This window comes from Leopardus geoffroyi, chromosome D3 (assembly GCF_018350155.1).
Source record: "Leopardus geoffroyi isolate Oge1 chromosome D3, O.geoffroyi_Oge1_pat1.0, whole genome shotgun sequence".
Taxonomy (NCBI): domain Eukaryota; kingdom Metazoa; phylum Chordata; class Mammalia; order Carnivora; family Felidae; genus Leopardus; species Leopardus geoffroyi.
In genome coordinates this window covers 21,915,536-21,940,685 of record NC_059339.1, presented here as the reverse complement: position 1 = coordinate 21,940,685, position 25,150 = coordinate 21,915,536, and the positions used below count along the sequence as shown (strand labels likewise).

The following is a 25,150-nucleotide window of genomic DNA, read 5'->3' as shown; positions in this document are numbered from 1 at the left end:
TCTCTCTCTGCCCTTCCCCTGATCTCTCTCTCTCTCACACACACACACACACACAAAGAAAAAGAAGAAAGAAAGCTATCTCCCTTCTGGAGGGGGAGGGAAAGCTGTGGAGACGAGGGGCCATCTGAGCTGAGCTTTTGAATAAAAATTCCTCAGGTAGGCAAGTGATAAGGACTTTACAGGCAGAGGAAACTACATGAATAAGCAAATAGTTTATCAGGATCCAAAAGCCCTGCCACTCATGGAGTTTGTGCTCCTTAACATGGACACCAAAGCAGTCAACAGGCTCAAGGCATGGATTTTGACTCAGAAGAGGAGAAAATCAGGAGTGAATGCCCTTGCAGGAGGGAGAGAGATGTCAATAATCACGCAGTTTCCTTTTCAATGTTGCTGCAGGCTTTGACCTCTGCCTGGTATGGACAGGCCACCAGATAGGGCACCAGATTTGGGGAGGGCAACAGACTTTCCCTGAAGCAAAAATAAATTATTTGCCTGTTGTGCCAATCCATAGTGATACAAAAAAGCTTTATTCAGAAGCACCTACCTCCACACTGCCTTGTCCTCCAAGGAAACTTGTTTTGTTAGGAAGAATTCTTCTCTTAGATAAATATTTGGCATTTCCTTTCACAGCAGTTTAGCAAGAGCTTCAGATCCAGACATTAATTGCTCTACCCTCCTCCTCTCCACCCCCGTGAGAACTGCTTCACAGGGTATGAAGGCACCCTCCACTCTTAGAGAGGTGCAGAGGAGGGTCAGAGTAGCCATAGGGAGGGCGGGGAGCTGGCTGTGTAAGGACTAGAATTCTGGAGGCCCTGCTGCCAGGTACCCAGTGGCTAGGGATGATTATGTAAATTAGAGGAAGTCCCACCAGCCCACTTTCTCCAGGGCCCAGGATAGATTTTAGAGATGCTGCTGATAACATTAGGGTCAGTTTCAGGGTAACTTTAGGGTGAGTGCTGACTATTGTCACTCAAATGTAAGGGAGGGCACGACTGTGGAATTTCCTCTTGCAAGGGGCCCTCAAGAGAACTGGGAAATTCTGAATTCGCTGCCCAGGCTGGCAGCCATGACTTCATCCCTGGTGCTTCAGAGTCCAGACCTTTCAGAAAAGCCAGAAAGCAGATAGATAAGCCCCCAGAAGAACTGGGGCAGATGGTAATGGGATTCATTCACCACTCCCTCCAACTCCTTCCTTTTTCCAGCTCCCTGCCCACTCTCTTCCCTTTTTCCTTCCCCTCCTACTTCTACCCCCAAAAGCAGACCTAAAGGAACACAAAAGGACCAGGAAACAGGACAGGTGACCCTGGCAGACAGTTCTTGTTCTGAGCACATTAGGCCCTTCTTTGCGTGGGCTCTGAAGTTCTCGGAATGACCTTGGTTTGGCAATGTGGCATTGCACTCTGCATGGATCGATGGATTGATCCGAAGACCAAGAAATCACAAGCTCTGCGGGTCAGATAAGCTTAACTCACACAAACAAGGAGCCCGTGGTGGGCTGGGACCCTAGTCTGGGTGAAATCCAAGATTTGAAACCAGGGGAGGACCTGGAGAAACAGGCTTGGGCAGTGGTCAGCAAACTCTAGCCTCAGGACAAGTCCAGCCTGCCACCTGTTTTTGTACAGCTTGTGAGTTATGAATGGTTTGTACCTTTGTTAATGGTTGGAGACAAATCAAAAGCAGCAGAATATATTGTAACATGTAAAGATTGTGTGAAATTCAAATTTCAGTGTCCATCAGTGAAGTTCTGTTGGAGCCCAGCCATGACCATCCATTTATGTATTGTCTGTGCCTGGCTGCTCTTACACAATGGCAGAGTTGAGTAGCTGTGACAGAAACCATATGGCCCACAAAGATGAAAATGTTTACCCTCTGGCTCTTTACAGAAAAAGTTTGCCTGCGTTCATTATTTTGAGAGCGTAGCCTGGAGAAGGAGATAGTGCAGGTAAACTAAAAGGGAGCTTTGTGTTTCCTAATGTGCTCATAATGGATCAGTCCATGTAATCCTCGCAGCAGCCTCGTGAACAGGAACTGTTTGCTATCCTTGTTTTCCACACGAGGAAGAGGAGACACACCTGCCAGAAGTCACCCAGTTAGAAAGTGGTGGCACTGGGCTCTGCACCCAGCTGGCTATCCTCAGAGACCACTGTGAACCAGGGCACCGTGGTGAAGACCCAGGATGGTGAGATTCAGATGCCCAGAGCCGCGGAGGGAGAGCCTCCCAGGTGGAGGGTGTTCCATGGGTGAAGGCCCAGGGCTGGCAATGAATGGTGCACACTGAAAATGTAAGGAGCAGAGTGGGGAGCTCCAGTTGGATGGGACAGCTGGGGTCAAGCCATGACACTTCCAGTGCAGGGTAGTCGTGAAGAAACAGTCTGGGCCTACGTTCAGGTTCTCAGTGTACCTCTTAAAGCTGTGTGTTTGGGGCAAGTTGCTTAACTGTAAAAATAGTGTCTACCTCTTTGGGCAGCTGTAAGGACAGACTGCAGCAATGTGTGTGAGGTGTTTAGAAGGGCACCTGGCATTCAGTAAACACAACATGTGCTGTTATTATTGAGGTTATTGTTGTCAGAAACTGGATGTGTTGAAGGCTGGCATAAACAAAGGCCTGATACATGAAAAATGAAAGCACAAGTGGGGACTTGTGCTTGGGGCAGATCAAGTAAAAAATGTGGGATGGGAGCCAGGGAAATACATACGAGGCAAGTTGCTGTAGAGAGTTAATTTTGGGGATCCCCCCCAAGGCTCTAGAGGGACAAAGGAACAGAGAGAGTCAGGGAAGGGCTTAAAGTTCACTGTCACCCATCAGGAGCCTGGCTTTGTGCCCAGCACCTGGTATACATTATTAATCCTCACTACAACCCTCCCAAGTCAGTCCTGACCCCCCCATTTTACAGATAAGGAAGCCAAGGCTTGGAGAATTGCCAGAATTATAAGTGTCTCAGAAAGTATGTCCTGAGACTAGCCATAGCCCCAAATGCAACAGGCCTCCAGGTCCCACTTTTGGCTATCAGTGGACAGATTTCTCAGTAGCCCTATGTACCAGGGGTTCCTTGGTGCCACAGGGCTTCCCTCGCCTATGCCAGCGGCAGAGATGGGTGATCACTGCTGTGGGGAAGTGAGGCCAAGTCTTTGCCCAGGCCATCAGGCAGTGGCTGGACAGGCTTCTGGTGTGGCAGCTCTGCCTGGAGCAAGTGACTTGGGAGTGGGGTGCAAGTCATCTGAGAGGGTTACCTAAGCATGAAGAGTGCTTACCCAATAGGGTCTCTGGGCACTCTTTCCAGCACTAACCCTGGCTTCCTCCGTGGCTTTTTCGTGCTGCACTGTGCAAGCCCTTGTCCCGGGGCCCTGGCAGAGTAAGGGCCTGCTCTGTGCTGAGCACAGTAGTGGACATTTACATGTGTGTAAAGGCACTGTCGCTGGAGCTTGGGAATGAAAGTTCTGGAGTCAGAGGTCAGAACTGAGTTTGTATGCTAGCTCTGACACTATGTGACCTGGGGCAGGGGTGGGTGGGATGCCTCTACCTCTGTGAGCCTGCTTGCTGGCCTGCAGGAGGGGGATGGTAATGGAACCAACTTTACAGGTTGTGCTGAGAATTAAGCACAGAAAATGTTAGCTCATGATGGTCTCCCCTACTCTTCATGCCTGTTTATCTGATGAGGAAATTGAGACTCAAAGATTTGCCCAGGGTTGACAGCAAGCAGATGGTGGATCTGTACAGCCAAAGCTCAGGTGTTTTTGGTTTTTTTCTTAATGTTTATTCATTTATTTTTGAGAAAGAGAAAAAGTAGGGGAGGGGCAGAGAGAAAGGGAGAGGATCCCAAGCACGTGGGGCTCGAACTCAAGAACCGTTGAGATCATGACCTGAGCCTAAATCAAGAGTCAGATGCTTGACCGACTGAGCCACCCAGGCGCCCCCAAAGCTCAGGCTCTTTACCCTTAACCATGGCAAAGTAATTCCACCTTTACGCACCCATGTTCTGCACAGCTTTCCTCCCTCTGGCCTGAAGGGCACAAGTGTACAGAGGAGATGCAGACGTTGGGAGGCAGGCAAGGGTACCTCCTCTTGCTGCTCAGGCCTCCAGGTGAGTAGTGCTTTGGAAGAAGCAGCCTGCTTGCTTTGTCGTTCCCCTCCTGCCATGCACAGATACTGCTTCCTAACTGTGGTCCCTCCCTGTCCATGGACATGTAGGGGTTTTGCGGTGGGGGTGGGGGGTTTGGGGGAACAGGGCCAATGATGTCTTTAGCTCAAGGCCAGATTCTCTGCCTTGACACCTGGAGGGTGCCACCAGCTGGCAGATCTTGTGGTCACAAGGCCACATGAACAGGGCCTCAGCATTTCAAAGTTGCCCTTTCCTCTGATACTGACACCAAATGGCCCAAGCCTCCATCCCACACACTCCACAGAACCCAGCAACTTTCCCAAGATTTCATGTAGATGGCTTAGAGGTTTTTTAAAAAATGCAGCTCAGAGCCTTTGCCTTTAAACCAGAGCATCGTAATTAATATTAATGTGGGTCTAAATAATTTTGTGCTTTGTTTATTCCTCCTGGTCTATGTTTATTTTTCTCTCCTTTATCATTTTTTTTCTACTTGTTTAGAGGTTAAATGCTGTTTATTTTAGTTTAGGGGTTTCCCTCTTTCTCGAGGTTTCTCAAGATGCCCAGGCTGATTTAAATCTGCCATACCCTCTCACTAAAATTCTTGCTCCCATTAATTCTTCACTGTGCTCACTTCTTGCCTCTTGTTTGCTGTTGTCTTTCCCCCTTCTTTTTTTTTTTTAAATTAATTTATTTATTTTGTGAGAGAGAACACAAACAGGGGAGGGTCAGAGAGAGAGAGAGAGAGAGAGAGAGAGAGAGAATTCCAAGCAGGCTCCACACTGTCAGCACAGAGCCCGATGTGGGGCTCGAACCCACAAATTGCGAGATCATGACCTGAGCCAAAACCAAGAGTCCATGCTTAACTGACTGAGCCATCCCAGTGCCCCTCCCCCTTGTCTTGATACATTCACCACAAAGGGTGCAACAACCTTTTACCTAACCCTGTAGGTAACACAGGGTTGGGGGGTGTTTCATGTTGCTGAACTTCTTAGAGCCCTTTGGCCATGAGAACCCTCTCCCTGCCCATGTCCCTTCTTAGGTCCTAGCTAGTCATTATGTTGGGTCCCCTTTAACTCCAGGTCTTCTCTCCCAGAGCTCCACCCCCAGGCCCTCACTATCCTGGACCAACCTACCTACCCTCCCACTGTTACTATCCCTACCTTGCCCAGTTTTTCTCCCTGGACGTCTTGTTACCTGAACTCATGGTTAGCTCTGCTTATTTGTTAACTGTCTCTTTCCCAGTAAGTTCCACAAGGGTGTCCTGCTCACCACCATGCCCCCAGGGTCTGAGGCTGGGCCTGGCACACAGCAGGGCAGACAACAAGGAGTGAGTATCTGTTGAACAAATGGGTGAACGCCGGCAGCAGAGTCCTCAGTGGGAACATCCACCTATCAATCCCAGTGCAGCTGCAGCTGGTGCAATGAGGAGGAAGAGAGGTCTCCTGAGATCCCACCTCTCCCCCAGGTGCCCACCCTTTGCATCCCAAAGACCCCCACCCCCACCCTTAGCTGAAAAACTGGACTCAGGGGAGCAGGCAGAGTAACGTACTAACGTTTTTAATACAGTCTGATCAGATCAATTCACAGCACCAGGTCACCCTGGGCCTGCTCACACGTGACACAGCCGAGGTACACAACAATGTCCCCACCTGCCAGCTCTCCTGCCTTCCTGGCTACCAACAACACTGAAACCCGCTACTTCCCTGACCAGACTGGCATTTTTAAAATTTTGCATAAAACTATTTCTTCCATAGACTTCAAACAATCAACTAGCCAAGTTAATTATGGTACATCTAAACAAAGTTTAATACTAACCCTAACGTGTGACTGCGGTTTACAAAGAGCTCTGTATCACCTGGGATAGCTTTCAGTAGCAATTCACTACAACTGGTCCTAAAAAATAACAATAATAATAATAATTAGAGAATTAGAACCCAACAGCAAGTTGAATGGTTAAAATCACATAAGAACTGGAATTTGGGGTGGGGGTGTCCTCAATAGCCCAGCTTGTCCTAGTAGCGAAATGCTAGCCTCTAGGTAGGGCTCAGAAAGGTCTGAGGCCCTCCAAGTCAAGGGTCAAGCTCAGGGGCTCTCAGAGGGCACTCACCCCATGGTCCATGGGATGCTGTAGGCTTCCAGCTTTCTTGAAAATAGTTGGGCATCAGCACTGTGTAAGTGGGTGGAGACCCTGATGTGGTTTCTCTAAAGGGATATGAGAAGGGGGAGGGGACCCAAATCACTGAGGTCCCTGAATGCCGTCACGTGTGGGTTTGGGATTGGGATCACTAAGAATTGAGCACCAGGAATTCCAGCTTCCACCCATTAGAGAAACCGGGACTGGTGTGGCCTTGGAGGCCTATGTAGTGTTTTCTGCCCTTGTCCCATACCAGGTCTTGCAGATATTTCTGCAGAGTATCAGATGAGAATCTATTTCTAAAGACCACTGAAGGGATGGGTGGTGGAGAGGGAGAGGGTGGGGTGACAGGGTGGGGGGAAGGGGGAGTTAAAAACGAATAAAAATCTCTCAGCTACAGAACCCAAAGACATTACTTCCCTCCGCATTCACAGCATTTCTCAGCGGTCCCCGGTGGCCATTTCCGTGGGGACACAGCATCTGCCTCACTTCCCCTCAGGCCCCATGGGCTGCTGGTCAACCTCAGGATCTACTAAAGATGATGCAAACGCTGACTGAACAATCTGAAACCCAAAGGACTCGAGGAGAGACATGTTCTGCTGGGGAGAAAAAGGTGAGCCGAGGGCAGGGCCCAGGTCCCCCAGGGGGCCCCCAAGCGCCCGGACATGCACCTTCTGGATGTGTTTGTTCAAGTAGGACTTGGAGCGGAAGAAGCTCCCGCATTCAGGGCAGGGGTACTTCTTCTCCCCGTCAGACTCCATTTTGTTTTTGGGGACTGCCATGTCGCAGGAGAAGGAGCCATTGGTGCTCTGTTTCTCAGGCGTCTTCAGGTCACTGGCGTCCGAGAGGTCACCGTAGGAGTCAGAGCTCTCAATCGGATCCTGATGTGAGCATTTCTGGCCTTCTAGGAGAAAACAAAACACACAGGAGAGATGAGGCCAGGCTTTGGAGATGCCCCCTCCTGGAGGGGTCGGGAAAGGCCAGCTCATAGGCCTGTGGAGGGCAGCGGATGGCCAGCCACTGCCCTGGCAGAACCCACGGAGGTTCAGCTGGTCAGTCTGGGAGCCTGGTGTGCCTATGGGCGTGAGACAGCAGGGCCCTGGGGCTGCCAGCCTCCCTCGCCGCGGACTCTTCATGCAGGTGCACGTGTATCGCTCACCACCATCTCAGCCTGCTTCAAGGAAGAGGGTACGGAGAAGGGGCCTCCACTGCTTCCACCCAGAACAACTCAAAGACCCCCAGTTCCTAGGCACTTTGCTGGCTGCCCCTGGGGGTAAGATGGCTGTTCTGATGATGCTGAACAGGTATATCAATGGCCTCACCTCCACACCAGACTAGCTGCGCTCTAGCAAGGCAGAACCAAAGCCGTGAGGTCCTCAACCCGGCAGACCCCACTGATGGCTGAGACAGAAGCCAATCCTTTTCCCAATGCTGCAAACACAAGCCCTGCCCTTATTGCCTTCCTTCTGCCAAAACCCATCCAGGGCCCAGCGGCCAAAGCATAGAGATTAAAAAGTAACTCTGAACAACTCGGTCAGCTGACTGTCCCCACACAGGGCTCAGGACAAGCTGGGCCTCAAGACAATCCTCATTGCTCTGCCTTGCCCTGCCCACACTGCAGTCCACCAATCAGAAGCTTCCTGCCTGGGTTCAGAGAGCCATGCCGGGAAGGGAGGTCTGTGATGGGAGCGTGGAGCATGCCATCTCTGCCATCTCTGCCGTCTGCCAAGCCCCTGGCATCATCCCCAAGGCAACAACTAGAAATACCACAGAACAACCTGAATCAACACGTGAAGGTGGGCCCTAGGGAGCTCTCTGCAGACCAACTCCAAGTCAGAGGCAGTCACATATCTCATTTATCGCCATGCATTTCACAAACGCAGCCAGAGGCCCGCCAGAAAGGGCCGCTCACAGCAACCAGTCACCCCTATCAAGGAGGAAGCCAGCCCTTGGCTCCCCCTTGCCCACAGGGTCAAAGAAAAAGAAAGCATTCAGCCGCAGCTCCACACCATCCTTAAAGGGCCACAGGCAATGGACAGGCCCAGAGTGACTCATCATGCAGGACTTGCTTCCAGCCTTGGGCCCGGGGCATCCCTGCAGGGCTCCAGACAGTGGGGGCTGGCCAGGAGCAAGGGAGGAAGGCTGGGGAAGAGGAGGCGGGGGCTGGATCTTGGCAGTGCCCTAAAAGCCTCACTCACTGCCCTGGAGTGAGATACCCACTTGTGACTTTTGTCCTGGAGGCCACTGCCACTCAGATCTCAGAGCCTCCTTGAGGCGGCCAGCAAGCCGGCAGCCTTCCCGCCTCCCCACGCCCGGCCCAGCGCCCCCACAACACAGTCTGCGCAGAGAAGCAAAGTGCAGAGCAAGGGGTCGCTTGCCTTTGTTGCCATAGGTCCTGGCGCAGTGGAACGCTGCTCCCCCATTCGGGATGGGCTCCTGGTGCCTGGAGACCTGGGGAAGGGGAACACCGTGGTGGGTTTTAACATGGACCTTTAAGTAGGAGGCAGAGGAGAAACCTAAACAAGACAAAAGGAGATGAGATCCCGCGGCCAGCACAGAGGTACCTCTCTGCTTCCCCCACGCCTCTCCTCTGGCCGCTTTGGCTAGCATTCCCAGGTCAGCTGCACCTAGAAGGGGCCCCCTTGTTGGTTCAAAAACGGTTGCAACCACAGGAGCCACCTGGCTCAGGACGGGTGGCACTGTCCTCGAATCGGCTTCTCTGCAGAGCCCACTCTGCAAGGCTGAGGTGTAGGACCCAGGCTGGCTGCCTGGAGGGATGGCCTGAGATCCTGCTCCTGCCAGGGCCAGAGGCCAAATGCCCCTCGGCTTGCTTGGTGCCTCAGTAATGAGTGGTTGGAGAAGATGTCCCACAGCCCCAGGTCAGCTGCAGAGACCCTGGCTAGAAATGTAGTCAGAAAAGCAATGAGGCTCAATGGCAGCCACAGGACTCCAGCCAGCAGAACGCCTGCTTAACACTTGTAAAGGCAAACTGCACAACAAACCAGATGGAGGCAAGATGAAATCCCAAAGGAATGCCTCCAGGAGTCCCCTTCCTTCTATCTAGCAGGACATGTTCTATTTTGCTAACTTTCTCACTTTCCAAATAACTGGATTTAATAATTCTTCAGACCTTCTGAGGAACAACAAAAATAGCAAGTTACGTTAAAGAGGCTCAGTCAGCTCTTATTCATGGTCATCGTTTTGGTTTGGGTTTGGAGCATCCATCAGGTTCACTTAAGGAAGAAAAAGAGATAATCTTTGCCTTCATTTTGGAGGAGGGGCAATCCAGCCATCTTGAAAACTGCAGCAGCCCAACCCAGATGTTCTGGTCAGTTCGAGCCATATGATAGCTCACGCTGGGAAGCGTAGATCTTGGGCCAACTTCCACACCAGCCACAAGTCTGAGGACATGCAACCAGGTGGGCCAGTCAAAGGAAATTGACTTGGGTTTTGCAGGAAGTTGTGTCATCAAACTCCACAGTGGTCAAGGATCAGGACGCACTTTCAGCAGGAACCGAAGCATTTTAGCATAAGGTCCACCTGGTGTCTAGTGCCCTTTAATCTACTCCAGATCTGGTTGACACATTCTCAAGTGCTTTTATTCCCCTTTAAAATTACAGTTATAGGATAACAGTGGGATCCACTCTGAACATGTCAGAGGCTGCAGGGTACTGTGTAATGTCTGCACAAGTCTGATTTGGCATGGCCTTTCAAATGCTGCTGGAACAGTTTATTAGGTTCACTTTTAGCAAGTGATAATGGTGTGCCAGGGCCCAGCACGTTGCATGCTTTATTCTATAGAATTCCACCAGTCACCCTATGAGCTGGGAATTATGAGTATACCTATTTCATAGATGAAAAAACAAGAGGGTTGGTAAGGTTAAGTGACTTGTGGTCACATGTACAGCTACTAGATGGCAGAGCCTGGACTCCAACCCCAGGACCATGTGCTACCGTGTGGTCCTTAACCACTGAGCAGACTCTTTAGTAGGCCCTGGCCGCAGAAACATCCCTTGGATTTCGGTGGTAGGTTTCATTTATCACCATTTACCCTTATGTATTTCCGCCATATTGGTGGGTTAGAATGGAAGCAGCCAATAGACAGGAGCTGACCTGTGAAAATCTTTAACACACACTCCCCTGACAGTAGCAGTTGGTGGTTTCGGAGGAAAGGGGCACTGAGTGACTTTTCCTTTCTTTCCTGATACAGCTACTCTATAGACCCCCGGTCCAGTTTCTGGAGTCCTGCCCTGCCTAGTAGAGCCAAGTTATTCTGTGCTGTGACCAAGTAGTCTGCCTGGGGCCAACCACGGGGGACAGACTGGCTTAAGAGGGTCCCATATAAACATTCTTATGAGGGAGGCTGCAGTCAGGAATGAGTAGACAAGGCTAACAGGAAAGAGGACCTTAGCCCTGCCCCCTGGGATTGGTACTGTGGCCCCTGGCAACCAGCATAAGATATCAGGCCTTTCCAAGAACATCACAACTCCATTTTAGAAGGGATTTGTTTTGTTTTTGATTTTTAATTCCCGTGGAGCCTCGGAAGTGGTGTGAAGCCCTCTCCATGGTATAGCAGAGCAGGTCCACTGAGATTAAAGGGGACGGGAAAGGAGGAAAGGAGCACTGGGAATTATTATATTTACTCCTTGTGGAAAGAACTACACCAGGGGAACACAGCAAATGCTCAATGAAGATCTGCTGTGTTTTCCTGAAAAACAGTCTGAGAAACACATGGCTAGGTCCTCTTAACTTTACCCCAGCTGCAGACTGTACTATCTATAGCAAAACCACATGGCAGGGTAGTAGGAGTGGATCCACAGCTGCCATTTAAAGCCCAGAATTTAAACACAGAGCAACTCAGCAGCCAAGTGTTGGGATAAAACGGAAGCTGAGTTTCGGAGAACACATCTTTGAAGCCAGAAACGTTTAGTGGGAATTCTGAACTCACCTGCCCATTCACCAATGATTAACCAAGAACCAGACAGGCAGTTTGATCCAGGCACCAGAATGATGTCAAGACAGTGAGCACACATGTGACTTCACTACAACCAACAAGCTAGCCTCCCCCGTACTCCAGAGATGAAGAGTTCACAGCCAAAGACTGCTGCTCCTCCACGGCATTTTCTTGCTTGGTGCGCTGCAATTTGCACTCCAGAAGCAATCTCCTTTCACAAATTCCACTTACACAGAAGGGTCAGGGACTGCTTTCTTCTTATCCAAACCCTGCTGGGACCATGCCCAACAGAGCTATGCTGGAGGGAGGCACTAGGTAGGTTTGTATCAGCTCAGTCCAGGGGAATGGCAGGCTGGCTGTGTCCATTACTGGCACCGGTGACAACTTGCGTGCTCACCTCTGACTGGGGAGAAGGCTTCCTCCCCTTTAAGCAATGATGTTGGAGTTCAAATGCTGTCTCTGTCAAAGGCAAGTTTCCAATAAGCTATCCCTCTTTCTCATACCAGTACGTGTGCATATATACAAAGACCTTGCTACAGAAACTTTTTAAAAGGAAGAAAATCATGGTGAATCTACCAGGTCCTTCTCTCCTTCCCACTATTCAGCTCAACTCATTTCCTCAATTTGAAAATGAAGAAACAAGCTTTTTCTAGCATCAAAACTCCTTCCACTGCAAATAATCTTCCTCTACAGATGGTATGACCCACATCCTGGTATGTCTCTAGGACAAAGACAATGTCATCTATTTCAAATGTGGGGCTAGAGCAGCCAGGTTGCCTGCCTCCCTTCTTTCTCATTCTTCATGGGCAAGAGTCATTTGTGTGGCAAAGACTGGCGGATCTATAGGTAGTTAAGTTGACTGCCTGAGATTGAAGGGTGTCAGAGGGTACCTGATCCAACCTCCACCATCTGACCATCTGGCTGACATCAGCCTTTGCTTGAACCCTTGTGGACATAAGCACATTCATTTATTTGTGCTCCTCTTCCTATATCACAGCCTTGGTGGTGGGCAGGGAGAAGAATGACCCAGAGTTTTCTGCATTCTGATTCCAGGTCTCGATGTCTTTGGTATCCTTATCCTCTTCCTGGACAAACTACGTTCCTCTTCCTTTTTCTTTTTATTTCCTCAGGAGTCGTCTCCTTCTATTTCTGCCAATGAATGAGTCCTGAGATAGAATCCCGCTCCTTCACTTCTTATAAAGACCAAAATTGTTTTCTCTTCCTCCTGTATGCGTAGGAGGGTGGGACCGGAGTCCTCTTCGTCTTGTTGGAGGGATGGGGCTTCCCATTCTGACTCTGAGACCCAGAGCTGTTTAGCCTATGATCCAGATCTAGTCTTGGCTTTTCTGAGCAAAGGTGGGCTCTGGTTTGACTCTTCCAGCTCCCCCAGTCCAGTCACGTGGTCTGTGGCTGCTGCCCAAGTCCTGATGTACGCCAGTTGTTGGCTTTGCCACATCAGCTGTCTCCTAACTGGGTCGACTTTCCCTGCTGTTCCCTGCTGCTCTCAGCTCTTCTTTCCTCCTGAGCTGGGCCCCCAGGGGCCGTGGCCCTGGGTCTCCCGTTCAGTTCTTGCCCGACTCGGCAATCTGAGCTAGGCTCTGAGTTTCATCGTTAACATCCTTCTCTGCTCTCACTGTTTTCCAGCCTCTGGTCTCTGACCTCAGTTCTCAGATGGAGAACCTCAGGCTTGAAAACTTGACCAAACGCCTGCTGACGGCATGTTGCAGGTTTAGTTATTTGTAAGGAGCCGGTCGGGGGACAGGGGGGAATTCTGTCAGAAAGCCAGGTTAGGATGAAGCAAGATAAGAAACCAGCTTTTTCTAGAGCTGGGGCAGCCACAGTTAAGATGGTCAGCCACAGCCTGATAACTCCCTGCACGCACAACCCCATTGCCCACCCCCCCAGGGGAAGCTCCTGCCAGAAAGGGTTCAACTGACGTGTCAGAAAGTAGGACAGATGCTTAAGCAACTTTTATTTCCACCTCCCCACTTTCACAGCAGATTTCCTGGTGGTACAAACATCTATATCCAGTGGCCTTCAAGGCAAACCCCAGGTGTGCAATCCCAGGGAGGGACCCAGCTCCAGGGCACCAAGAACACCCAGCTACTCAGCAGTCTCCCTCCACCAATGACCTCAGGACATATGGAGACAGCAGAAGCACCCGAAGATTCCAGCCAAGGACTGCAGGGGTGCCTGGTCCAAACCAGAGTGTCAGTGAGCTGTGTCTTTCCTAACACTGTTACAAAGCGCAAGGATGGGACTTCCCAAGGATGCAGGTCCTTGTGGGAGTTCAGAGATCTTTCACCTACCTTGTCTCCTGGGATCATCACAACAACCCTATGAGGTAGGCAAGGCAGGGTGTTCTTAACCCCATTTAAGTGATGAAAAAACAGGCTCAGAAAGGGGAAGGGAGAGCTCAAAGTCACAGAGTAGGGCAAGGTAGGAGGGGCGTGGACTAAATCCTCAGTCCAACTCCAGTTCAGTACTCAATCCACTAAGCCATACCCAAGACTTCCAGAGGCATTGGGACAAGAGAGTCCCAGGAGAAAGGACTTCCCAGCAAGGTCCCCACCTGGCCAAAGCAAGCACACCGTGCAGAAGCATCTTCATGCCCACCACAGACGGCTGCCCCAACCTTCGGCACAGATACGGCGCAAGCCTCCTCCACTGACACTGTGCTTGCATGACACAAACCTTAGCCCTCCAACCACCAACAAGCCCTGGCGGAAGCTCAGGGGCAGGCCAGACTTCATCCAACACAACACTGGGGCCACAGAACCAGACTCCACCTAGGCCCACCTCGGCCTCAAGCACACTGTCCTGCTCAGAGCACCGTCTACGTTCCTGTCTCATCCAGGCCACAGTCACCTGGGTTTGGGCTCTTTCCTGACCATTTGTGTTAGAAACTTTCTGCCCCTTGTCCATCTCCAGACTCAACCTCCTTCCTTGGTTGCTGAATTTCACATGCCAGTGAAATCAGCCAGCCAAAGCTCTCAAACAGGACCCTCTTTTTCCCCCACTTCTTGGGGCTTAATGACTCTCCCACCAACCTTAGTAGTTCAGTGGTGTCTACGAAATGTATCCATCCTGCCATCTGCCCAGCACATGTGTTATGAGCCCAGACTTGGAAACAGTACTCTCTCCTTCCGTTCCCACTTGCTGATCTCCTGGGAACTCCTATCCCAAGCACCCCAAGTTTGGGAAGGAAGAGGTGGCAAATAGCCGCCTGGGCAACGAAGGTGTTTATCGTTCAGTGGGAAGGGAGGGCCAGCCGTGCAAGGAGTGGAGTCTGAGGCAAGGTGATCAGGACACCCCTGGCCTCCCACACAAGCTCAGGCCCATCCCCTGGAAATGAGGAAACAGCAGGGAGATTACCTCGATTACAAATACTGCAGAAGTTGCTGGGCCCCTCACTGTGCTTCTTCAGGTGGTCTGCCATGTACGCTGCCCGCAAGTACTTCCCACACACCTGACAAGGCACCTTGTCTTCATGACAAGCCAGGTGGGAGCGCAGACGGTCTCGAGTGGCAAAAGAAGCATTGCAGGTCTGAGGGCAGAAAGGAAAACGAGATGAGGTGAAAACCAGCATCACATTCCTGACTTCCCACTAAGCACACCAGGAAACAAAAACTGTTTCTGGCCAACACATAGACTCCCTGTAATAAAGAGAGCTTTACATGTGGCTCATGCTTTCTCCCCAGAATGGCAAGTAAGCTGCTCTTATTTTCCATGATGCCTCCTCATGAGACACCTGAGTTGGAATTATTGGTTCCAGATGGCTACCACAACATGTCCAGAGCCTGGCACATTAAGTTCCACACTCCTTTACAGAATAAAGAAAGATGAGGCATTTGTTCATTCTTAAACATGAAGAACTGACTTTAGTTGCACTGACTATAAGTGAATTTACAGCAGTAAACTGGCATGTGAACAGACCAGTCTTCCTGTTCTCCATCCTGAGTTTTCTCTACTTGCTTTATGCAAAGAATTCAATTTATCCACTTTATTCAAACGTGACATTAGTCTTGGCCATGGGGAAATGGAAAGGAAAGGCAGGACAAAGCACAGAGATTACTCCTTATAATACTCTTGCGGGCTTGTATTGAGAAAGCAGCCCATAAAATGATAGTCGATTCTGCTAACGTGAGAATTGCGCAGAGAGAAGGAAGGCTGCATGATTCAGAAGCATTTGTGGGACATGAAGCTGGGGAAAAGCTGGTAATGACAAGAATGATACCACCCCACATTGACAGAACATGCATTCTGTGCCAGGCAGGCACCACGATTAGCCTTTCCAAGACACTGATCTCCTGCAATCCAGCCTTACAGCAGCCCTCCAAAGCAGGCCATGTTATCACCCTCCAGGGGAGGATAGCCATAGAAAGCTGTGGTGTGAGCACCACACCACACCAGCAAGACCCTGAGCGGATGACCCAGAAGCTGACGGTCAGCACCAGCATCCTAGGAGGCAGCCCCAGGTCCCCAGACATTTCCTGTACCCGAGGGTCTGACTCAGTCTCAGTCCCTGACCTCTCCCCACCAAGAGCCCTTCCTCATATGGGGCTCACCCAGTTACCCCAGCCTTGGAGGTCACAGAATGTCAGGGAAGTCCTTGGGAGAGTTATAGTCTGGTGACTTTCAAGCTGTTTTGGTTCCATGGAGATGTTTTAGAGGTTCGTGTCAAGTCTGACTCCTTTTCTATGTGTGTGTGTTTACTATTTTAGAACCCCAAGAGAAAGCAACATTCACCTTTAAGTGCATTACAGAGTGACCATTAACCCACTGAAGACCCGCCACCCCATTAACTCTCTAGAGTGGAGCTGCTCCTGCCGTCTCTGTTTAACAGAAGCATAGCCTGAGATCCCGAGACCTCAAGGTAAATGTCTGAACCCCATCACCTCAGGTACAAACGTTTATCTCCTTACTGTGTAATCAAAGGAAGACACCAATGTATTCGATATCGCGGAGGCTAAAGACACCTCTGTTCCTACTCCAGTCCCAAATGTCTGTGCACATCAGGACAGGCCTTACCGTTCTCGGTCATTAGCTTTTAAGTAAATGTTAACACATTTGAACAGAACACTTTATGCTAATGAGATACCACCTGTAACTGTTTTATGCCTTGAGTTTATTCATTTGACAAATGAGGAAGCTGAGTGTGGAGAGCGATTTGCCTGAAGCACAGGACTCTACTACTAGAGAAAACAGCAGTCAAAACACTGCCACTGCCAGGCCAGTCCCCTACCCGTCCTTTCTTCCCAGCTTCCCTGAGGTATCCCTCCCTTCCCCACTTTACAGCTGGCCAGACAGAGGCTCTGAGGGGATATAGGACTGCTGGAACAGGAACTAGCCCCTGAGCCTGTGCCCCTCCCATTTCCAGACTTGGCACCCATAGCTTCTGGAGAGTGAAAGGTACTGATATTTTCTAACGCAGCGTGTGGGGTAGCCAGGACTCCCCTGAAAGGGAGAGGTGACAGAATTTGTGCAGACAAACTCGAGCACTCAGGTGACTCAGGAAGCATGATGGGTGCTTGGTCTCAAGGGCACAAGTGGGCCCCACCTCAGGGACCTCATGATCCAATCGTAGGTGACAGTGGGGGGAAAATTCCATCTTCCACCCAGCCCACTGGCCTATAAACCAGAGCAGGGGCTGCCAAAAACACCCCCAGGAGAGAGGGGTGCACCTGCCTTTTTATCTGGGGATAGAGCCAGCTTTGCCAACCAGTGACTTGAGGACTGGCTCCCCAACAACGAGAGGCAGTGTGGTCTACGCCTTAGAACTCAAAGGAACCAAAGATGGACCAGGTGTAAGAAAGTGCGGTGAAAGACACATTCAGAATTCCATCTTCCGCGGTCCCTGGGAAAAGCGCCACTAGAGAGATGTGAAAGCGATGCCTTGTTTCTCTTGCCAACCTCCTTTCGGGGTCTGTCCTTTAAAGCATTGCTTGTCACACTGTGCTACCTAAAGATAATGGACAGCCAAACCTCAATTATCCACAAGTAGATTATCCATTTGAGGGATTAGCTAGGCAAAATTAAAATCCCAGACCAAGTAGATTTTCCCTGCCCCCCTCCTCCATTGATTATCTCTCAAGGAATGAAAGCTAACTTTGGCCTGAGCAAACATAATTAGGAATAGAAATCTGCTGCTGGGGGGGTGTGGGGGGGGGGTGGGAAGCACAAACACAACAAAAACTTTCACTGTATTACAAAGCCAAGCTGAAGTGATTGTTGGCTTCTCTGTGCCAAAATTGACCCTTCATGGCTCAAGTCTCCAAGGTTTTCGGGGGGAATTGTCAAAGTGTACAAGCCTGAGTCTAGGCCTGCCCGAAATTCAGACAACACACAACATAAAGAGTCTGGGCACAGGACACAAAAGAGTGGCCAAAGGGGAGACAGATCCCAAAGAAAGGGACACCTAGAATCTCTATACTGGGGCCACTCAGGAGAAAGACATTTCCCATCCTAGAGACAGGGAGAAGACAGAGGGTCCCTGATGGGACAAGAGTGAGCCAGCATAGCATGCTCTGATCACCACTGATGTTTGGAATGGCCGCACCTTGCCCACGGCCCTGTGCACAGGCAGCCTATTGTTAGCACACCTGCCAGGTCCTGGCCCAGCCACCCTGAGCTTGGGCCACCCCTGGTCATCACCACTCAACAGTGAGTCCTAGTCATGCTCCCTTCACGCCCCATCCCAGTTTCTCCCCATCCCAGAATTCCTAAAGCTTTTCTTCCCAGAGGTTGAGCAGCTCAGGAATGGGGCCCAAATGGTATCAGGGACACTTAGTGCACATCCAACCTTTGGTGGCCTTTGAAGTCTGGCAGCCTGGGGGTAGGGATGGAGGCATGGTCTTTTTTATAGCCCTGGAAAAGTCTAAGGGCAATAAATGGAGGCCTAGTGCCATTGTCCTCACTGGCCCCCTTCTTGGGGGTGCCAGCTCCCTTGTTCCCACTTCAATTCATTCCTTCTCTAATGAGCTATCCTCCAGCCCAAACCACCCCAACTTGCCCCTGAGAAGTGGGGCCACTGGAAGCAATGGGAGAGGTTTTGAGTTGCTCTGGTCTCTCAGCTTCAGGCCAAACTCCACATGGAGATAATGCCACAGCCCCACTGCACCATTAAGCCAGCAATGCCTGAGGCATCTGAGCCAGTTAAGAGAGATTTGTGTGTCACTGCCAAGCCTGAGGCTTCATGCCCCAACATTCAAATGGCCTTTTCATGCAAGCTGTGGCATCAGTTTCTGTAACTGGACCCTTTTGTCATCTATGGCATCAGGAGAGGTGGAGAGGTATACCCCGCGCCCAGCTCTTGCCCAGGGAACCAACTCCCAGAGAGCCCATCTCTTCATCTCTGACGCTTTCAGAATACACACGATGCAAAACAGATGCCCCTGCTGTTAAACCAAGTCCGGGCACAGCAGCTGGCCGGCCCAGAGCATGAAAGCCACCATGTCTTCACCTGCTGGGTCACCATGAGGGGCATTCTGGCTAAGGGGCTGGAGGTGGGGCCAGCGGGTCTGTAAGAGTGTGTGTTGGAGGGGCAGGGCAGGAGCGGGCTTGTACGTACACCAAGGGACAATGATGTCAGTGTTATGACAGAGACCAAGGACAAAACACACAAAGCCTCAAATGTTAGAATGAAAACTTTTATCATCACTCCTGTCATCCCCGCGGAGGCTGCGGGGGCTAAAGGGCACACCACTGGGATCTGAGGGGGGAGGTGTCTACATCTGCTTTCTCAGCCCCCAAAGCCATATACTGGGGTGACCCAATATAAAGCTACTGGTTAGTCTAGTTCCTGAGCAGACCTGCTAGTAAACCTCAAAAACACAAAAGTCTAACTCACTAGCCAGAAATGAAAGCAGGACCTGTGTGAGTGGGAAGGGAAGAGGGCAGCACGAGTTGACCCACTTGGAATTGGTCCATTCTCCTCTGGAGGGGGATTCACCCCTAGAGTAGGGGAGAGGAGCAGCCAAGCCCCATTCTAGAAACCCCACACCTTAGGGGAGGCCATTGTAGGGGAGGGGAAACACCTAAACCAGTGACTTAGTTATTGGGAAAGCACCAGACTCTAAAATCACCCCAGCAAGGACAGGCAGGCACTCAGCAGTGCCATCTGTTAAAGGGGGAGAAAAAGGCAAGAGAACCCAGAAAGAAACCTGGAGGCTATGAGGGGGATCCAGAAAGGAGGTCCTTACTACCCCTGGGGTCCCTGAGCTGGGAAAGACTCCAAGTCACACAAGGAGGAGCTGGGCATCATGGGCAGGAATCACTGTGCTGGGCTCTCCGAAAAGCAGGGGTCTCAGAGCAACCGCCATTCCCGTTCCCCTCCAGAGAAAACCCTCTCTGGGGAGGCCGAGGCTAGCCTACAGGCCACTGAGTAAAGGCCCGGCTGCCCTCTGAGGCAGTCCAGCCCTGCCTCAGATATCCTGGCGGGGCTGGGCAGAAGAGAGCGCTGCTGGAGTGTGCTGGGCCCAGGTTTTCAAGGGCTGGGAATGATTTTTTTAGAGAAAGGGAAAAGGCGGTGTCAGGAACCGAATGGGACGACCTCCACAAAGCAGGCTGGGCAAAGTCCCATGATGGCAGGTCGCTAGGAAGAGATTCCAGGGGCGGCAGGCCGCTGCTGCTCCCAACCCACACCTGGAAAAAGGGCAGAGAGTGCAGGTTACCCCCCCAGGCCACCGGGCACGCCCCCACTGCCCTCTGGGCTCCTCCTACTCTGCCAGGCTGCTCAGCACACTACCTGGGAGAGTCAGAATGTGCTCTGTGATTAGAGAATCAGAGACAGAGAGAAGGCAGCGAGGCACAGACGGATCCCAGCATGCCCACCCTGCGTCCTTGTCCTTGGGGGAGGCTACCTGGCTGGCTGTGAACACTGACCACACCTGGCCCCTGGGGGCTCACTGCCCTACCTATAGTACGTCCATTCCTCCCTGCAGGTCCCCCTGAACCCTCCCCTCCCTCCTTGCCACCAACAGGATAAGAGAAACAGGTTATCCTACCAGAGGCTGTAAAACAAGCACCCACCACTCTGTCTCCCCCTCAGATGGCAGGAACGTGGCACAGGAGGGGAGATAGCCAAGAAGACACAGGCATTTTCCATCCACACAGGATTGCTCAGTGGCCAGGAGAGGAAATTCCATTTTCTGGTCACACAGGGCCCCCAGATATTGTTGAAGCAGACAAACCAAGGGTAAGAATCTTGCCCAGCCTTCCCTACCTACTGCTACACAAAGAGCTCACAAGGAGGAAACCACCCTCCTCTCTAAGTCCTCAGAAGCCCTAGCTGATGGCACATGTGGTTCAGAATGAGTTAAACAGGTGCCAGCACTCAGAGAATGAGACCATCCACTCTCATCCTCCTTCGCTGTCATTCTTACTGCCACCCCTTGTGCCCTAAGCTCAGGGGACCCAAAAGGTCAGGGTGCCTGGCAGACAAGGGGTAAGAGCTGTTAGCTGAACCACCAGGAGCTCCTTACAAACCCTGCCCTCGCCATGGTAGCCCCTGCAAACTGCTGGGAACCAGAAGCAGGCCCAATGGGGAGCCAGTGTCCCCAGGATGACACTTGCACAATGTGACCCACCATTCAAGGAGCTGGCAAATGCCAGGAGAGGAAAGCCAAAGCAAAAGAGCGAAGACAGAGGCAGGGTGGGAACCAGGACCCAGCAACCAGGAAGGAGGGGACATTAGCAGTTGGGGGGGGGGGGGGAGAGGGGGCCAGGGGAAAGAACAAAGGATGAAAGCAGATGGAGGGTGGGGAGGGACAGAGGGGGAGGTGTGCAAAGCGGTGGTGGTCAGTCAGCCGGCCCAGCATACACATCAGCTGGCTTGTGGCTGGGCTGTGAGAAACAGCAGCATTCTCTTTCAGCCCATCTCTGCCCTGGCCCGACCCCTACCTGACACTTGTGAGGCCGCTCAGAAGTGTGCACCTGCTTGATATGTCCATTCAAGTGATCAGGCCTGGAAAAGAGAACCAAGACGAGACTTTAAAACAAGACCTCAAAAGACAGGGCTACAAACTTGGCCAGACCCCCCCCCCCCCCCCCGCCCCCTGCACACACCCCGTTGGAGAGGACTCTCTCTTCCCCATCCTAGCATGACAAAGACAAAGTCACCACCCAGCTCCACAGGCCCAGGGCCTCTCTGCCCCGGTTTTCTCTAAAGGGGGAAGGGAAGTGAGTGTCTCTGACCTTGCCTACCCCCCCACACGCCCCCACCACCAGAAGCTCAAATGATTTCGAAGACCCGAGGAGGTGGCTTTAGAATGGGACAAGGCTGCCTTACTGAGGCCTTTCTGGGAGGGGGTATGTGTGATTCATTGTCCAGACTAAAGCCCCTTAGAAACTCAGTATTCCCCTCCCCCAGCCTCTCCCACCAGGACAGCCAATGAATGCCACCCGGATGGAATTCAGTCCCCAGAGGCCAAGGGACAGAGCCTTAAGTCCCCAGCTGGGCTGGTAAACCAGATGCCCGCTGGAGCAGGTGGGCAGGGGCTGCCTGACCGGTAAGACTGGTTTCTGGTTGGGGCCCCTCCAAGGGAGTTCTCCTTCGGTAGGTTCACACAGACACAAGTCCTAAGTATCCAGGCAAGTTAAAACCAGCCTTTTTTTCTGAATATTCTCTTAAGATGAAAAACAAAATAGCCCTCTGCTCCCAGACAAGTCCTTAGTTTCCTATCAGGCTCACTAAAAAGTGAATCTAAAAGGACATCTTGACCCCCTCCTCTCTGTCCTGAAAACATAAAGATGATCTGTGGGTTCAGTTAGGCTCTGGAGCTACCAGATCAGAGGAGATCAAAGATTTTGGTGCTAGGAGACTCTGGGTGCAGAACTCTGTGCCCCATGATCCCAGGAGGCTGAGAAGGGCGAAGCTTGAGTGTGCCCATCCAGGATCGCCAGTGCTCTGTTGGGGGACGGATTTGGTGGCAGGGAGCATAAGAGTCCCAGATGCACTTGTTTCAGCCCCTCCCTGGGCAGCCATTCAAGCAGGGAAAGTCGGTGGAGGAAAAGCCTCCCGCCCCCAGAGGGGGCCCCACGCCTGGTGCCGGAAACACAAAGGGAGCCCGGGGAGAAGAATGGTGAGGCCCAGTGGCTGTGGCCAGAGGAATCCAGCCCCTTCCCACAAGGCCCAAAGGAAGACAGACAGTAGGGCACGCCTAGTGCCAGAGAACTTCCCTGAGGGAAGAGAAAGCAGCTCCCGACCACAAAACTAGGGCCATTAAAATACTCTCTGCTGTCTCCAAACCTGATGTGGCCCTAGAGGGTCAAGTGACTCCCACCAATCCCACACCCCCTGATCTTAGCAAGAAACTGTCCCATGAGCCAGAAACAGGGCAGGTCATGAGGAGGGACGCTATTCCTCACCTGGAGAAGCCTTTCCCACAGCTCTGGCAGATGTAGGGCTTGCCCACCGACCCATCGTGGGACCGCACATGGTAGGACATACGATCTTTTCTCTTGAACCGCAGCCCACACACTGGACAGGAATAGGGCTTCTCCCCCGAGTGGGAAAGCTTGTGCCGATTGAGATGGTACACGTCTCGGAAGATCTTGCCGCAGATCTCACATGCCACCTGCTTCCTGGTCCGGCTCCTCTTTCGGGGGCCATCGGGGTCCTCAGAGATGGGTAGCCCATTCTCACCCAGCCTCGGAGGAGGAAGGTCGATATAGCCCAGCTGGAGGCTGGTGACACCATGCTGGGCCTCATGCTGCCGGAGCCGGTTGGCATCAGTGAACACCTTCCCACACAGGCCACATGGAAGGATGCCTGCCTCCCTCAGGCCCCCTGGGGACCCAAACATTGAGTCCAGCAAGTTGGCCTTCCTTGGGCGGCCCCGGCCTCGCTTGCCAGTCAGGGGAGGGGCACTGGATGCCACATTGGGGAATGGGGAAGTCAGCAGTTGGGGGGACAGGGGTCCAGCCACCATGGGCAAGCGGTCCACCCCAGGTAACACAGGCAGAGAGGCTTGGCTGGCAATGGCTGCACCAGCAGCCCGGGCTGCCTCCTCCTCGGGCTGCATGCTACCTGCGATGCCATTGCTGTTGGCTGCCAAGGCTGCCCCATTGGTCATGTCCAAAGGGAAACCCAAGTCCGAGGTCCCAGGGGGCCGAAAGAGCATGATGTCTGCCCGGGCAGGGGGCACCAGGATCTGCACATTAGACTGTTTGATGACTTCCTGGCAGATCTCAATGACCGACCTCATCAGTAGGAACTTGGCAGCCGTCATGAGCTCGGGGAAGCTCTCCAGGCGAACCACGATGCGGGAAGTGTAGGCGAAGTCCAGGATGTCCCCAAACACCTTGGAGCTGATGGTGTGCATCTCCAGCTCCCGGCTGCCCCCAGCCCCGCCGCCTGGAGCCGCCGCTGCGCCCCCCACGTCAGCGGGACCCCCGTCTGCAGCTCCGCCGTCGCCCAACTGGGCGCTGAACACCGACTCAAAGTACTCGCTGCAGGCGGCCAGCACGGCGCGGTGCGCTGGGAAGCTCTCGTCGCCCACCCGCAGGAGCACGTCGCAGAAGCGCCCGCCGTTTTTGCGCTGCTGGTTGAGGTTGTGCAGCATCTCCGTGCTGTGCCTGCTCACCTGGTAGGTGTAGCAGCCCGATGGGCCGCAGGAAGCGTCGTTCACCCGCTCCATGGCCGCCGCCCCCTCCCCACAAACCCGGCCGCGGCACTTGCCCGCCCCCCTCCCTTCCCCTAGGCAGTAAGAAACGGGGCGCAGTCGACGTATCTACACTCCCCACACGTGCCGGCCCCGGGCTCTGTAGTCTCGCAGGTGCCCCGAGCGCACACGCCCCCTGCCCGGATCGTACTGTCTAGACGGCAGGCCGCACCACCTCCCACATAGCTGCCCCCACCGATTGCGCGCTCCTCTCTCCTCTCCGCCCGCCCGCCTCCCTTCTTGGTCTACCTCCGGGGGGGTACGCGAGCAAAGAGGTGCGCCCCTCCTGCAAACGCGCCTGCCACCTCCCCTCCCGCCCGCCAGGCGGCGCCGGCGCGCAGCCAAAATGGGCGCGCGCGCGCGGGGAGGAGGCGGAGGGGTCTGCCGCGCAGGCGTGCGCGCGCGCGCCGCGGCTTTTCCCGGGCCCGCTGGGGGCGCGCGCTGCGTCCCCTGCAAAGCGCGAGCCGGGGCGGGGGCGCCGGAGCGGAGGAAACAAAAGGCGAAGGCGGCGGCGGCGGGGCGCGCACAGGGGCGGCAGCGCGGGCTTGGTCCCGGAGCCTGGCGGGCGGTAGCAACGGCGAACGCTGGAGCGAGCAGGCGGCGGCGGCGTCAGGATGGGCCCTTCCCCGGGCCGGGCGAAGGCGGCGGCGGAGCGGCGGCGCTGCGGCCCCGGCCTCCGTGTGTTCGGAGCGGAGGAAAGATGGCAGCGGCTGCACTTCCTCTTGCACTTTCACCCCTGGGGGGAGGAGAAGGAGGGGGCGATACCAACAACACCCCCCCCTCTCGCTTGCAGGGAGGAAAAAAAAAGAAACGGCGAGCTCGGCGTGGGGGGCCCCCGGCGCCCCCGGCCCTGCACGTGCGCACCCGGATCTCTGGCCCGGGCCGCCCTGCGCTGCAAACTTTCCACTTTCTTTGTGCCGAGCGCCCCCCCCCTCACCCAGCCGAGGATGCACGTCCCCCCTTCCCTATTTATACACCCCCCCCCGCAGCTCCGCTCCCCCCGCTTCCTGCCCCCCCTCCCCATTCCCCAGCTCCGCCAATGCTGGCGCAGACTGAGCCCCCGTCCGGCCCCCGCCTCCCCACCCCGCCCGCGGGGCCGGGGGCTGCAGTCTCAGCCCCCCCGGACCAATGCAAACGAAGCGCCAAGCCAGCAAACCAGCTCCCACTGTCCCTCCCTCCCCGCCGAGAGTGGCGGCGAGCGGACGGGAGGGAGGGGGTGAGGGACCGAGGGGTGCAAATCGGGGCCCCCCAGCCTGTGGTGTGCACCCGTAAATGGAGCGGGCGTCGGTTACCCTTCGGA

General features: G+C 53.3%; 1 protein-coding gene across 6 annotated transcripts; it reads right to left on the bottom strand.

Annotated features, from left to right (window-relative positions):
* Nucleotides 1-5,641: 5,641 nt before the first annotated feature.
* PATZ1 (POZ/BTB and AT hook containing zinc finger 1) lies at nucleotides 5,642-24,550 on the bottom strand. Of its 6 annotated transcripts, none has more exons than XM_045457094.1 (5): nucleotides 22,556-24,550; nucleotides 21,089-21,152; nucleotides 14,564-14,735; nucleotides 8,613-8,685; nucleotides 5,642-7,138 (listed from the first exon to the last, which is right to left on the bottom strand). In XM_045457094.1, the coding sequence occupies exons 1-5, from the start codon at nucleotides 23,824-23,826 to the stop codon at nucleotides 7,105-7,107; spliced, it is 1,614 nt and encodes a 537-aa protein (XP_045313050.1). In that variant the 5' UTR covers nucleotides 23,827-24,550; the 3' UTR covers nucleotides 5,642-7,104. The 6 variants fall into 6 exon arrangements, with proteins under 6 accessions (XP_045313050.1, XP_045313047.1, XP_045313046.1 ...); XM_045457091.1 differs by having other exon boundaries at nucleotides 5,642-7,135; nucleotides 8,613-8,750; nucleotides 22,556-24,222; XM_045457090.1 differs by having other exon boundaries at nucleotides 8,613-8,750; nucleotides 22,556-24,220.
* Nucleotides 24,551-25,150: the final 600 nt, after the last annotated feature.